This window comes from Furipterus horrens, unplaced genomic scaffold (assembly GCF_987537825.1).
Source record: "Furipterus horrens unplaced genomic scaffold, mFurHor1.1.pri manual_scaffold_2, whole genome shotgun sequence".
Lineage (NCBI taxonomy): Eukaryota > Metazoa > Chordata > Mammalia > Chiroptera > Furipteridae > Furipterus > Furipterus horrens.
This window is the reverse complement of record NW_028327172.1, coordinates 129,409,666-129,427,035: the sequence shown is the minus strand read 5'-3', so window position 1 is coordinate 129,427,035 and position 17,370 is coordinate 129,409,666. Positions and strand designations below refer to the sequence as shown.

Genomic DNA, 17,370 nt, shown 5'->3' with positions numbered 1-17,370 from the left:
TGACAGGGAATGCAAAGAGCTGGTGGTGCTGATGTCAGAGCCAGCAGACAGTTGTGATTGGATCTAATTAGACTTTGCAGCAGCAAATAGACAAGCTCCCTGCGTGATTGGCTTCAAAGTGGCTGGTGCCCAACAACTAGCAGAGGTGCCAAAGTAGAAGCCGTGCGTGCAGAGCCCAGACCTGGAGAGGCCGCGGGAGGAAGAGAGCGGAGCGCCCAGGCTGCCCGCGCACCTCGCCTTGGTGGCTCCTAGAGGTTGGCGCTCGGGCTCAGATCACAGGCTCGCAGCCCAGCTAGAAACAAGTGACAGAACAATTCCAGACACAAGGAGGGAGGGGGACCGCGTGAGTGCTCGGTCCTAAAAAGTGAGCCTGCTCGCTGATTTGCAGAAGCAGAAGCCTTTAGCAGAGGCGGCGGCAGCGGCACGAACAGCAAAGGTGAAACTGATTGAGAAAGGATTCCTGTCTACTTACCGAGTTTCAGCCATGGCATCGGTGTTGGGGACCAGCAGAGGGTCCGGAGGGCTGAGCAGTCAACTCAGATGCAAGTCTAAGAGGCGGCGGCGGAGGAGGTCCAAAAGGAAAGGTAAGGACCTGGTGGTTGGAGCGGGAGCGCCTCCAGCTAACTCTCCTCTCTCTTCCGCGGTCCTCCGGTCTGTGGGCTGTGCCCGTTCCCAGCAGCTTCCCTTGGGATGCGGTGGGATGTCCGCGCAGAGCGGAGCACTTGGGAGTTCAGACTCCTTTGTAAGTAGCCGGGGGCTTTTGCCAGACCACGCGGGACAATGAACAGAACAGCAGGCTCAGGAAAGCGTTGGTTAGGGGCAGGTGAGGAGGAGGAGGGAGCCGAGGAAGGGGCTATTCCTTTTCCTGGAGGATGGTTCCCTCCCTGGTCACTCCAGGCCACCAGCACTGCCTCTGAACCTCTCGGAGGCAACATTAGCACACGGTGCCAAAGGAAACACTCACTTCAGCCAGCCTCCCTAAAAACGAGGTACCAGACCTCGTGCCAGCTTTTCCATCCAAACTGTCTTGGAGGAAGGAGTCGGCAAAACCCTGGCAGTCACCTCCCCACATTGGCTGACACTTTCTACTGAGTGTGGTCCCCATTGTTTGTAAACACTGGGACTTACTGAGAGCACAGGCTCGTCCCAGGGAAATAAGCAGAAATTAATCCATGAAAGAGAAATAGGCATTACAGCTTGGGGGGGGGGGGGGGGCGGCGATAATCACAAAGCTGAGGAGGAGAAAGAGCAGCCCATGGCAGGTTACTACTGACACACTGTCATGTTGGTGCCTTGTTACTGATATTCCCAGAGATCAGCTGCCCTGAAGTTAGCAATTCCATCTTCAGCCCAGGGCTTCCACAGGGCAGCCGATGTAAAATCAGCAATTGCTCTGACTGGAGAGGTGATGTCCTAAAATGCCAGCACAGCCTGTGCACACCTTGTAAGGATGAAGTCTCCCGCTGCTGCCCATACTTCCCAGATAGGAACTGGTTACAGACAGCTCCTTGTTAGGAGTCTGCAGGAGAAAGTTCACTTCCTATCATGATTTGAAATTGTGTTGGTTTTTTTTTGTTTGTTTGTTTTTCTTAAGAAAGTGAATAAAGAGCCCTAAAGAACAGTTGGAAAGGCACAACTAAAATATATCAGGTTTTCCAGTTTTGCTGCTAAGTAAGGCAGAATGCATCCTTAGGTAGGGCTCAGGTTGTAAATATTCTCCTGAGAATTTTCATTTTCTCAGTGGCCTAAGTTAAATTTGTGCCACCTCTTTTCCTAAAGGCTTTCAAACACTCCTCAAGTCCCTCATGACTTCTTCCAATAAAAGAAATTAGCCAGAGAGTTTGAAGACATAATGCCAATATCAAAGAGTTGATAATTATGATCACATGTCAGGACCGCAGGAGCCAAGTGACAACTTCTTGAAGGATTTCAAAGCCTCTGGTTTCCAAAAAGGAGTGATTTTATAATCTAGTTCAATTGAGCTGATAAAATACATGCCAGCCATTCACTTTTCATCTGAAATTTCATTTTGAAAGAGGTCTGTTAATGTCTTCCAAAAATAACATGAACAAAAAGTGACTTCGATATTGAGAAAAATCACAGAATTGAATAATGAGTATAACTTTTAAGAGGGAAAAAGAAACATTAACTTAGAGACTTCAGGTGTTCATGCTTCCCAATATTTTTTGTTCAGTCTATTTAAATATTTAAAATTGAAGAGTATGGAGTAATATTTCACAATATTTCACAAAATATAAATATTTTATTTATAGAAATAAAATATATACTGATAAACATTGATGCCTTTCTCCAAATTCACTTTTTTTACTTTTGAATATTAGTCATGCTAGCTTAGAAAGCATTTATTTGGGGGAAAAAAAACAAAAAAACAAGAAACCCGAGGGAAGATTTCACTTGCTAGAAACTTAACTATAACAATTCCAAATAAAAATTTGATATGCAAAATTGATATGCCTTGGTTACTTTGAATATACCAAGTCTCTTAATCATCCTAGTCAAAACTGGAGTGAGAAAGGGTAATCAGGATGATATACTAATTTCTATTACACAAAGATACATGTGTGGGGGTGAAATTTCCTGTGGCATCTGCTGCTTGCTAGCTTGTCAGGGAGGAGAGTCAAATCAAACTACTAAACATTCACTTTTTAGAGAAAAGCCAACAATGTAAATGTCTGTGATCAACTTAAAAGAAAATATAGCAATTATAGGACATATTAAATGTTATCTGCACTTTCGTGGAAATGGATCAGTTTGTGTATAATTACAAGTGATTACAGCTGCTTGGTTTTTGTTTTGTTTTTTTCTTTTCTACCAGAACAATGGTGAATTTAAATTATATTCTAATATTCATGAAACTTAACATTGGTAATTGAATAGATTAGCCTCAGCCTTTAAGCTGATCTAATATTATAACTCTATATTCACCATAATTTAAAATCCAGATGTGTGTTTATGGTAGTTAAGGAAGAAATTTTAGTCAGGCTCTGTTAAGTACTAACACAAGCTACTGACTATGACCACAAAGTAAAGGCTCTTTTGTAGGTAAATAAGTTAAGATAAATGGTAAACTTTTTTTGCCAATAACATTTCTTTTACTACCTATTCTAATGAACAAGAGTCATTCTGGGATGTATATTGTAACTTTTAGCATCCCAGTGCAATGAAATGCTATCGGCTTTCTATATGCATCCTCTAAAAGTGACTTTGGTATGATTTTTTTAATTACCTTTTTATTGTCAGAAAAACTATGGGCCCTGAAATAAAACCTCTGTAGCTACAGCTTAAGTGTGAAATTGATCCAATACTTTTATTATTAACAAATATGACCCATAGCCTCAGAAATGAAATATTTTCCTGTCCTTGGTGTTTTTTAGTCACCACACCACACAGGAAGCAGTATAATCTTTAAAGATAAAATATATATATATATATATATAAAAACTAACCAGAACCTGCATTTCTCTCTCAGATAAACTTTAAATGAGACACCCAGAGTGAACCTCGCCCACCCACCAGTTAATTCCCTTCTGTTATTTTAACAAGCTCTGGCTGTACAGTTTTTGCATCCTCTCTGTGTGATATATTTTAGTTCAAACTTTCTTTTAAAAATTATTATGAATGATTTATATTTTCTGTACAAATGAGAAATGTCAAGATTTGACTTTTGTGTGGTAGAAAAACAGGCAACTAAAAAAACTAGAAAATACAAGGAAATCATCTAATTTTTATACACATGGATTAGGAATGTCCACTTGAATCCCATGTAACATGTGAGAGACACACACAGGTTTCTTCTGCTTCTGTTGCATTCAGAGACATTGATAAAATGCTGGAGACACTGGTAGTTTAGAGAGACTTGGCTGCTCCCCACTCTTGCTAAATGCCCACAGAACTCTTTTCTTATGGAGAAACCTGAGGACTACTCTTTACTTTATAGTTCTGGGTAGAATTATGCACAACCAAATCTGTGTTGTGTGGTTCTATTAGTCTGCCAGTATTTGAAAAGAACTAAACCTATGGATATTATGAAAGGTAAAGTGTGAGAGGCAACAGATTGATGTATCTCTTGCACATTGATATTTGTCTCCATCCCTCCGTTCCCCTCTCTCTAATAATAAATAAATAAAATATTTTAAAAGGTGTATATTTTAACCTAATAACACAAGTAAACATTTAAGCTGTTTAAAATTAGTATCAGCTCCAGTGGGCAGAGTAAGAGGCAATACTCATCAAAACAATGTAGTATATAAAGAGAACACATTTAAAATTTTGTCAATTGATCTCTGAACCATTTGATACCTTCAGGGTCATAGAGGAATTTTGTAGGTATATTTTTTAATTATTAAATAGTACATATATTTTGTTTCATATATTTTTGATCTTTCTGAGTGTAGTTTTTCTAAAAGAAACTATACATTAGCATGAAATGCATTCTGTAAATAATGAATATATTTAATGTTTGATTCACTAGTATATATAATGTGTAAAATGAAGTTTTTGGAAAATTTTTTAAAATAGCTCTTTTAATGCAAACATATTTGGAAATGGATTGAGAACTAATACAAATTTAACTGAAAACATACATAAAAAGGAGGACAGGATTTTAAGTAAGGTGCATCAAATCATTAAAACCAGGAAAAGGAAGAAACTTTGGTGAACTATTGGAAATGCTGTATAAACAATCACTTGTAAGTCAGTCTAATTGAATTCGTGCATCAGCACATGACTTTTCTCTTTTTGAGGCATTTGAGAACAAAATATGTTAACTCGTGAAGTCTAGATATTGTTCCAAGGTGATCGGTTACACAGAGTTTTAGAAAAGTGAAGGTGCATTTTGGAAACACCAGTCCAAGGCGTAGCTCTGTAGAAGAGAGCTGATGTGCCACAGGAAGGTGGGAGCACAGGCCGGGTGCTGAATGCTGTGAAATGTACATAAAAAGCTGGCAAAAGGAACAGAATAAAGTAGAGCAGATGGATGACAGAGGCAGGCTTGTTGTGAAGTGAAGTTCCATGAAAAGTTAACGAAACAAAGATCGTGCCAAGGATGGTGGTGGAGAAACCGCGTAGCTCTGCGTCCCTGCAATGCCAAACCAGCAAACATCCATGTGGCTGGTGGGAACACACGCCTTCTGCACCACAGCCACGCAGCCCACTCACCCCCCTCACCTCACTCTTTGGCAGCTCGGAGGAAGGACTGGATTTAGTGATAAAATTAAATTGATTAAATAGCTCACCATCATCTAAGGTGCAGGGCTTTTTTTGTTTCGCGTTTTAAAATTTGTATTTACCTCTGGTTTCTGGTGACTTGTGTAATAGCAGTGATTTGAGATTGCTTCAAGGACATTAGATACGATGAGTGAACGTGAATTTAGAATAAAAATATGAGATTCATGTATCCATATTTAAATAGTGGTGATTCGGTTATTGCAGAAGTACTATCCCAGAAGAGCACTGTGTAAGGAAATGCAGAATTAGGAAGCTGTACTTTTCCTTTTTGAGGGATGGGAATATAACTTATGCTCTGAAAGCACCCAATGTTCAATTTAAATATATGCATATCTATATCATGTTTGTTGTTGTGCATGTATATATGTACACATACACACATAGCAAAGATGGTTAAAACATTTGAGCAATTTTTATATCTGCTGCTTCTTTTTCAAAAATGCCAGAAAGTGGTCAGTGTTTCTGGAATATGAACAGTTCGGGGCAACTTATAAAACCAAAAATCATTACACTACTTTGTTCTTCATCACTTAAATAGGTTCTGCATTGATAAATTGGGCTCTTAGTCACTACCAAACAAGATTTCTAAAAGGATATATTTCCACATGGTGAACAAGATTTTAAAAGCACTTATTACAGTTGTTTCAAAACTAAAAAAATTAATAATAATGATAATAAAGCAAATGCCAGGTGAAATATGAAAAGCACAGATGTCCTTCACAAAATAAACTACTGAGTGTCAGCACTCTCCATGTGGCTATATATTGAGAGAAAAAGCTACAAAGCAATGCATAACCTGAGGTGTGGGGGGAAAAATATTCATGTTAAGTGTCTGTAACTAGAGTGAACCTAAATTAACCTGTATCTTTTCAATTAAAAGTTTTTCCTCCAATGAAATAAAGAAATACATGCTGTTAAATACCTGATTATGCAAAGATAATTATTTCTAGCTTTTAATATATTATAATTCATTTAACAATGTACTATTATAAAGAAAGAGATATTACTTTCAAAAAGAAGGGAATCAAGTCTGTTTAAATCTGAATCAACATATAAGTCTAACATGCTCCCATGAAACCTTAGAAAATGGGGAATGGAGATGCATTTGGAAATTTAAAAATGTGTTTTCTTGTATTTGCGTATGTGACACTCATAGTTCCAAGCCACCCCTATTTAGAGATTAAACTTCTATGTACTTGTTTATTTTATTTAAGAGGAGCGGGGGCTCAGGCATCCGATTTCTTGGTTTTGTTTAATTAACAACACAGCAAATGTGGCTCTTAGAGCTCTGAGTCTCCTGCAAATTTATGAGTGAATTTAATTTCCCAGGAAACCATCAAAGAATTAGTACCCTAGAAAAGAATATGTTTGCTTTTCAAGAGGTCTGTAATTTTCCCCAAAATAAACTTGGTTACTTGCAAAAACAGATTTTTTTCTGAAAAACAATAAATATTTGAAAATGAAGAGTTAATCAGAGTTCCTGGATCCTCTCATACGCTGAGGCTATTTAGCCATTTTAAATTCTGGTTACAGATATTGAGAATGAAGGGCCGCAAAATAATTTCACTTTGTTATTTTATTGATGGGAAAGGAGCACAATTAGTCTCTGGTTTTTTGTAACAAAGTGTCAGTAAATGTCATCTTTGTGTCATAAAATACATATATATAAATTCACTGAATCTGTTTTCAATTATAAAAATTATCAATATTTAATGTTAACATTTTTTTAAATCTCAAAAACTAGCAAACAGGTAATATAAGTGTTATATTCATGCTAAGGAGGGGATTTTATGCTCCATTAAGAAATAGGGTCCAAAAAAAAAAAAAGAAAGAAAGAGTGTCCATAAATGGAGCATTTACACAAACAATGCAAAGGAGCATTTAGGTTTAAGATGGAAGAGAGATATAATACCAAGGCTCAGGTTACTTGTAAATTTTAGATCATTACTTTTGAATCCCTAAGAGATGATATTTTAAAGCCTTTGTAAAGATGTGTACACTGAAAGTGACAGGGTTGAAGGTGGTTGGTGGAATTGCTTCGACACAGAGAGGGCCATTAGATCCGCATGTTTTGTGTAACTGCTAATAACGCACTTCCAACATGAATGCTCACAGTAGCTGGTCTGAAATTGAAAAGATCCAGCTCTGTCTCCACACCTGTATGATCAAAATATTCTGTGGATTAGGGGGAGAAGGCACCAGCGGAGACAAAAGGTGGAAAAGGACAGGTATTATTCCTAAATTGAACAACCGAACTTCATCTAAAATCTGGTTACCTCCATCCCACCGAACACTTTTATAACAGTGCCCACAGAGAACTTATTTACAAAAAAGATCAAGTTTTCTTTCTGTTGCTGTGGCTTCACCATTTGGATAATAAATAAAACTCATATTGTTCAGAATATATTAGTAAACCTTCTTTTCTACAGTTTCCACTCTACGAAGTAAACCTTACACCTAAAAGATAGCTCAACACTTTCAGGTGATTTGCACATAATACAACGTGTTTCTTTACACTCCTCAACCAGGATGTGCATTGAGGAATTTTATAATTTAATTAATCTTTGCTGCTCCATTTAGTTTCTACGAAACCTCTGATTCCTGTTTCCTTCAGCCAACAGATGGAAGATCTGCCTCATCATTTTATAATGTCTTCTGTGATTTCTCAAATATGTCTTCTCGATGTGGTATTAAAATAGAACGGTGTCGACTCCGATCTCTGAAACTGGGGAGCCAGTCACTACTGGAAAATGCTCATCCAGTCAAATCCCTTCTACAGTTAAAAACAAACAAAAAGTCGGGGTGATGCTGTTTCTAAGAAGCAGGACTTGGGAACCAGAATAGACTAGCTCAAAGCATACACCCTGGACACCAATAACTGGTTTAAAATGATTTTATCAAGTTAAGTCCATTGGAAATACAGATATTTCCTATCTTGAAAATGAATGCAGTATTTCTTAAAAAGTTTAATTGCTTTTGGAAAAGTGCAATTTAATAAACGTGACAGAAACGTCAACAAAATAGATTTTGACCTCCTGTGCACCCAAGTCTGGCTGGGTTCACTCATCCCTGTCTCTAACAGATGCTCCGCTCGCATTTGGCTCATAGCTGTGGAAATAGATGTGTCCTTAAAGGAAACACACACTCTTTTTATTAGGCTGCATTCTGACCTGAGAGCTGAAACAAAATGTGCACAAGCTCATGTACTGTCTGGCATGTACAACTTAAAAAAAACACTTTAGTAAATTTGGATTGGAGCAAAAGAATATTGAAGTTATACTATTTACTATTCCTTAAGATAAATAAAAACATACAGAGCCTAATTTAACTACAGCCATGAAGATTTTTTGTGTATGCCTCAACTCTAAATATTAACACTGTAGATGAAAGTGTACAAAGGACTATCCAGCTTCTAATAGAATCCTAACAGAAAGTGATTTTTTTTTAATTCAAAACATATGGTTCAAGGAGATTTTTTTTTTAACTGAGTGAATCCATGCTGCTAATTTTCTTTCTGAAGAAGAAATAATTTTGAAATAAAAATTATGGCTACTTCCCTAGGAAAAATGCCAGGATATGTTAACAGTAGTTTTATTTCTAGATAAATAAATAATTAAAAAATTAAAGTCAGGAGAGCAGGGAATACATAAACTTTGACAGCCCTTGAAAGATATTGAACTAAGAAATGCACTTCTGATGTGTAGTAAATGTTTCTGTAGTCCTATGCCATTCCACCTTCAAGAACTACACATGGAAAGATATTCAGCACTTAGTGAAATTCAGGGAAATACCTACTCATTAAACATTTAGGGTGACAAGTTAATCATTTTAGATCTAACACATTTGAGAGTTCATATAATTTTATGTTATTACTTGAGGTTTTAGTCCAATTAATTTAAAGAATAACTTGGGCTTTTATATGTAGGTAATGAATGGAATTCAAGCCATTAAAAATTACATGTGTGTGTTTTTGTAGATTCCTAATATAAACATATAACAGATTCATGAGATGACAGATTCAACCACTTATTAAATAATGAATATTGAAATATTAAAAGACCCTCTAACTCTGGAACTGCAGAAGTCTAATATATACTCATTTTTAAATAAACATTCAAAAATTATGTATAAAAAATTTTGCCTAAACTTTTGAGAGCATAATAAACACCTTGAGAAATAGTGAAAAAAATGACCTTGGTTTATGATCATGCTTTTTGGGATTGAGAAAACCATTAATGGTAAAAGTTTTAAAACGTTATTTTTTGAAATTTGTTCATAGTTTACACACAGAAGTGAAATAAGTCTTTTCTGTCTTTGACACTAATAAAAAATAATCTGTCTTTTTACATCATAAAACAAAAGAGAAACAAAAACCATGCTGGTATGGAGGGATTTTCATGGGGGAAGGGGATGCGGAGGAGAGAGACAGAATCAGAGGGACAGAGAGCATCGGAGAGGGGAGGGAAGAGAGAATAATTTGAAAGCCTCCATTTTCCTGTGCTCTGTTCAGAGTTCATCTTCCTGCATTGTATGCTCTGCATCTTCCAGACAGAAGAGGCTCTTGATTTAAAAGTATAGGGCATGCTATCTAATTCTTCTCTGTTTGCAATTTAACCTTAAACATTATGTGGATATTCAGTCAAGGATTGATTTGGTGTGTGTAAGTACCATTTATTCATTTGCAAATACATTTCCTCAGGTGCCTACTATGGGCTAAACAAGCAGCTGAGAACAAAAAACATGCCAAAAAAAAAAAAAAAGTTAGCAGGCTCCTTCTCTCTGAGCTTAGATTGCATATGTGGATACAGATATATGCATGCAAATCGAAACAGAAAACAAAATACCTTCATAAATCTAGCACAGTATTAGAGTCCTGGGAAATTCTTTTAAATACAAAATATTGTCAGTTTTTACAAAATTGGATTTCTATTGTATTTATTTTGTTATTCCAGGTGAAACTCATGTATAAAGACTAAATCATTAGACTACAAACTCCTCGAGGTTTGAACACTTTATTTCCTCCACTGTGTCAGAACCTAATAGCTACTCAATTAAAACCCATTGAAAAAATTGGTTTCTTTTTTGAAATAAAAATTGCTTCAAGAAATAAGCAGAACAATGCAGTAGAAAGGAACATTTTCTAAAACGAATATGTACAGATGCTATAAGCCATAGCAGTTGACATAAGGAACATACAGTGTGTGGCCACACATGGGGATGATGTTCATAAGCCACTTTGGGGATGATGACAATTAGGGACAAAAGTGCCTTTTTCAGTTCTTGTTTTGCTGAATTATCTACAGGTCTGACTGGCAGACATTGCTCTGTATGTGCAGTAACTGCTTAAGGATGGGGGTCATGATGAGCTGTGTGCTCCCACAAAGGAGCACAGTAGCTACTACATCATAACCATCAATAAATAGATGCTGTAGAATTAATTATCAGATGTAGATGAAAGATTTGTAAAGGGCATTATCCCATGTATCTTTAAGTAATTGCCACATTAATTTGAATTTATTTATTCAACAAACATTGATCAACACCTTTATGTGTCAGCCACAGTGCTAACTGGCAGGGATAAAGCAGTAACAGAAGCTCTGGAAATGTTCTTTGAAACAGCCAGAAAGCACATCTCAACTTGGCTCTGGTTTCTCTGTTGTCCCAGTGGAAGAGACAGTTTACAAAAATTCCTTCAGAAAGCTTTGGAGGCACACTTCTGTCTCCCAAACTGGCCACACCAATAATTGGAATGCTCACGGGTATCTGTGTGCGTGGATGAGATGAAACCATGAAACCTGCAGATGCAAACAAATTCCACAGATGTTCAATGAGCAGCCCTTTGGAGCCTGGTGCCCCTCACCTTGACCCTGATGAATTCTTCTCAGCCTCTCTCTTCAAACCTCCATCTTGGGCACACAGGCACATCTTCTCTTGCCTGGTGGTTGCACATCTGTCTTGAATCCCCTCACACTTGTAACTGGTGCTGCACTCCTCCTTCTAGAAAAGTCTAGGCACTGACCAAGTACTCAGCCACCACCTTGCTTCCTGGTTCACAAAAATTTAACTCTGTCCTCACTGTGGAGGATAAGCATTATGTGTGTCTGTGTAATACAAAATTCTAGCACCAGGTTAAGAAAAGTAAGTAAACATGGCATCTAACTTCTGATGTAGTTTGACATTCTTTACAACCAAGAACAGCATTTCTGCCTAGACATCATGGAAACTAAGACATAGAGCTGATCCGAATAGTTATAGAAGGTTTTCCCACTGCCATGTCCCTTCAATATGTGGACACAGGATATCTCATGAAAAAGATGAAAGTCACTGAATTTGTCCCTTGTTTCTATGTAGATAGTATGTTTCTTGGTCTTTCTTACCTATTAGATAACTTTAGAATAAACCCTCCTCTCCTATCTGTCTCATTTACATTAAACAGGACACAGGTAGAATCCACACCCATTGTGAAGCACTAGAAGATAAAATTCTTTGGTGCATAAGGCTTTCTTTGTCTACTTGCTTTGGGAGCATTGATACTGGCTATGACCATTAAACATACATAATTATCTGTAGTCATAGTTAGTAATGTTTTCAAACTTTACCATCAAGGAAACAATAAAAGTAAGAGTGGATAAAGTTGAAACCATGCAATGAATTACATGCTTTATACCATTTGTATATACTTATGCTTAATAACTTACAAATTCTTCAAGCAGAAACTTGATATTAGCATTATTACTTCTTCACTAAGACTGTTTTATTCTTACTCCACATGGTTAAGGAAACTGTCTTCGCTCGTGACTCATCTGGACTTTCCTTCTTTTCCTGTTCAGGCTGAGCTAATCCTTTAAAACATTTCCAAGATGGCCTTGACTGTGACTTTCTATTCTGAAATGTGATTTCCTTGTATCAGGGTTCTTACCACTAATATCAAAAACAACCTCTGTGTCTAAAAATAATCAATTTCACATGTGGATGCAGAGATATCATCTTCTGTATTTGAAGCAATTTCCTTCCCTCCAGAGTTATGTCTTGGTGTTGCTCTGGGAATGCCATCTGGTCCACGGTGTGTTCTGTAGAACTTAGAAGCAATGCTATGGTTTATCCTTCTATAGTTTTGAAGGAAAAGATGACTTTCTAGTTTAGGTTGATGTCAAAAACAAGCCCTACAGTTGATGGAGAAAAATATATAAGACATTATGTAGCACTCCACTTGTGACACCACTGGACACTCTGGTCCAGGAATATGAGACATGGAGCTTACTTTCCATCACAGACAAAGTGTGAATGAAACCATTATGAGACTGGAAGCATCTATTTTGCAGAATGTTAGCCTCACCCTAAAAGTTAACAAACACAGAGAGGACAAACTCTCAAAGAGTCATGTTGTTGAGACCGACTCTCCTTGAGTGTTTCCAACATGCTTCTCTTGATTAGTCAAGTGCAAACCAGTAACAATGAGGCCACTTAACCAACTGCCCATTTGGTCACTGGCAATAAGAACTAAATATTAGAGACTAAAATTTGAGTGTGTTCTACTCCTGAAGTTTGTTTTTGGTGCACCATTTCTTTATGTATAAAATAGGAACAGCATTTGAATTATAATATTGTATATATCTTTTCACAAACATTTCATGTGTATATATAAACATGTATATTCAGACAGGGAATAACAGAATGTCTGTCATATTTAGGTAACTTATAAATAAACTTGTAAGATAAAATTTAGACTAGGAGAGGTTTTTGTACTTATTAGTCTAAGTTAACTATACAAAAAGTCTAGACAGTGTATTAGTCTGCTCAGATGACGGTAATAAAGAACCCCAGACTGGGCAACATAAGCGACAAAAGTGTACTGTCTCACAGTTGTGGAGGCTGGAAGCTGAGATCAAGGTGTGGCAAGGTTGGATTCTCCTGAGGCCTCTCTCCTTGGCATGCAGATTGTAGTCTCCTGCCTATGTCCTCATATGGCTGTCCCTGTGTGTGTCTGTGTCCTGATCTGTGCTTAAGAGGACACCAGTCAGACTTGATTAGAGGCTACCCCAGTGACCCCATTTTAACTTGATGAACAATTTAAAGACCCCCATCTCCAAGTATAGTTACATTCTGATGTCCTGGGGGTTGGGGATTCAACATATGGATTTGGGGAGACACAACTTAGCCTACAATAGACAAAAAAACCACAGTTCTATTCACCTTTATAGACATTTCCTGAAAATGAAAGCATGCTGTTAGGTTGTGCCCTCTTTCCAGATATATCATCTCTACCTTAATAAGAGCCAGGAAACTCGTAAGTTTCACTTTTATCACCATAATATCTCTAGTATATAAACCATAATATCCCTAGTAGATGAGAAATAGTTATAGAATTGGACTAGCATCAGATTTGATTAAATAATGTCCAGAAAGTTTTTCTTCATTTTTGTGTCATGAGCATTACCATCTAATGATGTGAAACTACATGAATTTTATTGTATTTTGGTTTTCTCTTTTCCTGACCCTCTGAAGATCCCATTTTCTGTTAAAGCAGAATGAGCTACCATGATTCTAAGAAGGGTTCCTTCTACAGTGTAAATGGTGTGAGGATAACTTCCATTTCCCACTCACCATTCTTTTTCTAACTGAAATAAAATTAGTCATGTACTTTTCTTATCAGGAAGTAAAAGGATCCTAAGAGAGTATTAATTCAATATCATCTTCATTTATGGACAAGGATAGAGAGACCCAAAGAGATCAGTGGCCACTCTGAAGGCTAGATACTTATGGTAAGAAGGACCCATCATCCTGGTGTGGAATTGAATGTGTAGGTACAGAAAGGTTGTCATGAGAGTGTGAGTCCCTGGAAGATGGGGACTTTCAAGGTGAGGGTGCACAAAGGCAAGAGTAGGTGTTCTCTGAGCAATGTGGAGTTCATTGCCACTGAGGGGACACCTGTGAAAACATATCAAAAGAATGTTACCAATGTCCACATAGCTAGGATATGAAGCCAGGATACAAAAGGGCTTGTAGGAGAGTCCAGGCTTCCCATTCTCAGTAAGATTGTAAATAGGGTGAAACCAGGTCATAATGTCTGAATAAGAATACGTATATATCCTGTATGTATTTATACATATGTAAATACACACACACACACACACACACACATATATATATATGTACCTTGCATTGTGCTTTCATTTGCTTAATTAGTATCAGTAACACATTTTCTGATTTAAAGGTTAAAAAACATTAGACTGTGGAACCAACTTAGACATTCAATGTGTTCATTTTTCAGATATCTACATAATAATGTACATTGAACTGCAAAGTAAATATTCATTGTTGTACAAGTTAAAACATTTAAGGACTACTATGAATTAAGATTAGAGGAGAGGAAATTTTCAATTCTATTTCTCAATAAACAAGTAGGAAAAAAATGCTGGTGTGCTATACATACACAGCACCTACATGGACAACAGCACCCGCAAGTCTGTATGAGTACATAATTTGTTGTGATATTCAAATTAGTTAATATTTTGCAATGAAAATAAAACTTATTACTCATTCAGCAAAACACTGGAACTAAATTTTAATGTTATAAATGTTAATGTTTAAAATGAAAACATTTGTATGACCTTGTGTGTGTGTCTCTGTATGTTTGTGTACAGGATATTTCTCATCCACTTTCATGCATAAATGATAAGTTTAATGTTCTGATTTCCTGGATTAAACCAGCTTAGATTCTATGCTGGTGATACAAAGTCAAAATCAAGTTGAAGCCACGGGTAAACATGTAGTTCTGTTTTAAATCACTGAGTAAATGGATGAAAAGTGGATTATGGAAACAAATTTGGGTAGAGAAATGTCAAATAGGACATCTGAACTCACCATATGATGATGATCCTGGAATTGTCAACTTTAAAACAAAACAGTTGAATAATAAGACCCTCTTGAGAAAACACCCTGTGCTCCCAAACGGAACAAAGGGGTATTAACATTAAGGAGAATATATGCAACTCATTGCACACAAATTGACTAAAATTGCTTTTACCATCTGTTCAAAATCTTCTTTATAAAATCATTTTACATAAACACACAAGATAGGATTTTCAAGTTTTAAAAATTCCTGTGTAAACAAATCACTGATTCTCGATGACATTTTATTTATAAACAAATCTCAACCCATTATGCCCAGAGAGGATCCCTTGTGCCACTAAACTTAGGAAAGAGAGTGGACTGAGCATATTTCTTTAGACCCCCTCCTGTTCAATTTTATAGATTGAAGGCAGCTCCACACCCAGAGCTGGAACAAGGGAAGAGCTGAGGGTGGATCAAAGTACAGATTCCATCCCTTACATCCCAATGGAAAGATGCCTGGGACCCAGAGCCATGTCTAATGTAGGTGCAACATTTCAACATTATACGTGGTAGTCAGGTTACTTACGGCAGTGAGGATGTCCTGCTTAAGTGGACTTTTTGAACCTCCCTGCTGATGGAATAACAATGCATGAAAATTTTTATTTGTTTAAATGTCTTCTAACTCCCTATTGATTTATAGTAGAAATTGTTCCTAACCTGAGTGACTTAAAGTGTGTGTGTGTGTGTGTGTGTGTGTGTGTGTGTGTGTGTGTGTGTGAGAGAGAGAGAGAGAAATGGTGTGCCTTTTTGCTCCATGTTACAAGTATAGAAACAGCATAACCAGGGCATTTAGTATAAATATAATCTTTCCAGGTGAAAAAAATGCACAGAAAAATTTAGGAAATATTCTGATAATAAGCTTATGTTTTTAAAGCTTATTTTTAATATTTGCTCTTTCTGAATTCTTTTATATCATCATTAACATCTGTTTGGTCTTAATGCACACAGTAAACTTACCCTCTTGCAATATTTTGCTTCATTCCCTTTGCTGCCTTATTTTTTTAAGTAACTTTAATTCTTTACACAGGTTGAATAATAATGACTCAATTGCTGCACTGGTCAGTCTTTCTGCTGAGGTCCCTCCAAGCTGAAGAAGGCAAAAATCTTGAATTGGAATTTAGGTTTTATTTATTAATCCCCTCTTTTCTTTCATTTGAGCAAGTACTGATTTCACTTTCAGTATTGATAATTACATTCCTTATAAAGTTTTATAATGGTATTGTATTTCTGGAATCATTTTCATCAAAGCAATGGGAAAATCAAATAGATAGTGTTCACTGCAGATACATTTAAGAAAAAGTAATGGATGCCTTAAACTTTTGGATAACTTTGCAGAGAGAAACATCTGTACTAACAAAGTGTTGCCAACCTAGCCAGGCACATTGTGAGTTTGAAAAAGCCACCTGGCTGGGTGGCTCAGCTGGCTGGAGCATTGTCCCATACACCAAAAGGTTAGGTTTGGGGCTGGATCCCTCTCTCTCGCTCACGCTCCCTTGCTTTCTCTCTCTCTCTCTCTCCCCCTTCTTCCCTTCTGCTTCTTCTAAAATCAATGAACATATCCTTGGGTGAGCAAAAATAAAAAAACAATAACTATACTGTTCATTTTCTTGTCTGTTGTACTGCTTCCTGTTATTTTTCTTTGTTATATTAGTTTCTGTCTCAATTTTTACTTTAAGTGGACTGTCAGGCCTTCACCAATTGTTTCTTAAAGAGGAGAATCACATGCCCAGAGAGTGCCAAGGTACACCTGTAGTGTGAGATTAATTAGAAATAATGCCCCATTCCACTCCATACACATCCTGATTCAGACAGTTAATCATATAGTCACATACCCTATAACATATGAAACAAAACTAAATATGTGTATTATTATTTCAATAAATATTTTAAAAACCCTGAAGACATTCTTTTCTTCTTTGTTGTGTTTTCCTATGCTATGTTATACTTGTGGGTTTGATGTTCCTGCTTTATATTTTTCTAATTCTCATTAAAATATAATATGACATTTATTTTTTAAACATTTTTCACATACCACTGGAAATCAGCTTGAAGCCACCCTTAGTCTGCATATATCCTGGGAGAGGCTGCAAACATTTCTAAGGCAGGATCTCACAGTGGGATAGACGTAAGGGGAGAGCCAGTCCAGTAAGCCAAGCCTCTGGAGGACAGAGGAGCTCTGTGCTGGGGAGGCAGACACCACAGGACACTCAGCCACCCCCTGGGTCCCAG

At 37.0% G+C, this 17,370-nt stretch overlaps 1 protein-coding gene across 1 annotated transcript in view; it reads left to right on the top strand.

Annotated features, from left to right (window-relative positions):
• Nucleotides 1-207: 207 nt before the first annotated feature.
• The window catches only part of ADARB2 (adenosine deaminase RNA specific B2 (inactive)), a 470,823-nt gene continuing 453,660 nt past the window's right edge, over nt 208-17,370 (top strand). The window contains exon 1 of the mRNA XM_090267996.1: nt 208-584. Within this exon, the coding sequence (XP_090124122.1) occupies nt 485-584 (100 nt within the window). The 5' untranslated portion in view covers nt 208-484. The remainder of the gene's footprint in view (nt 585-17,370) is intronic.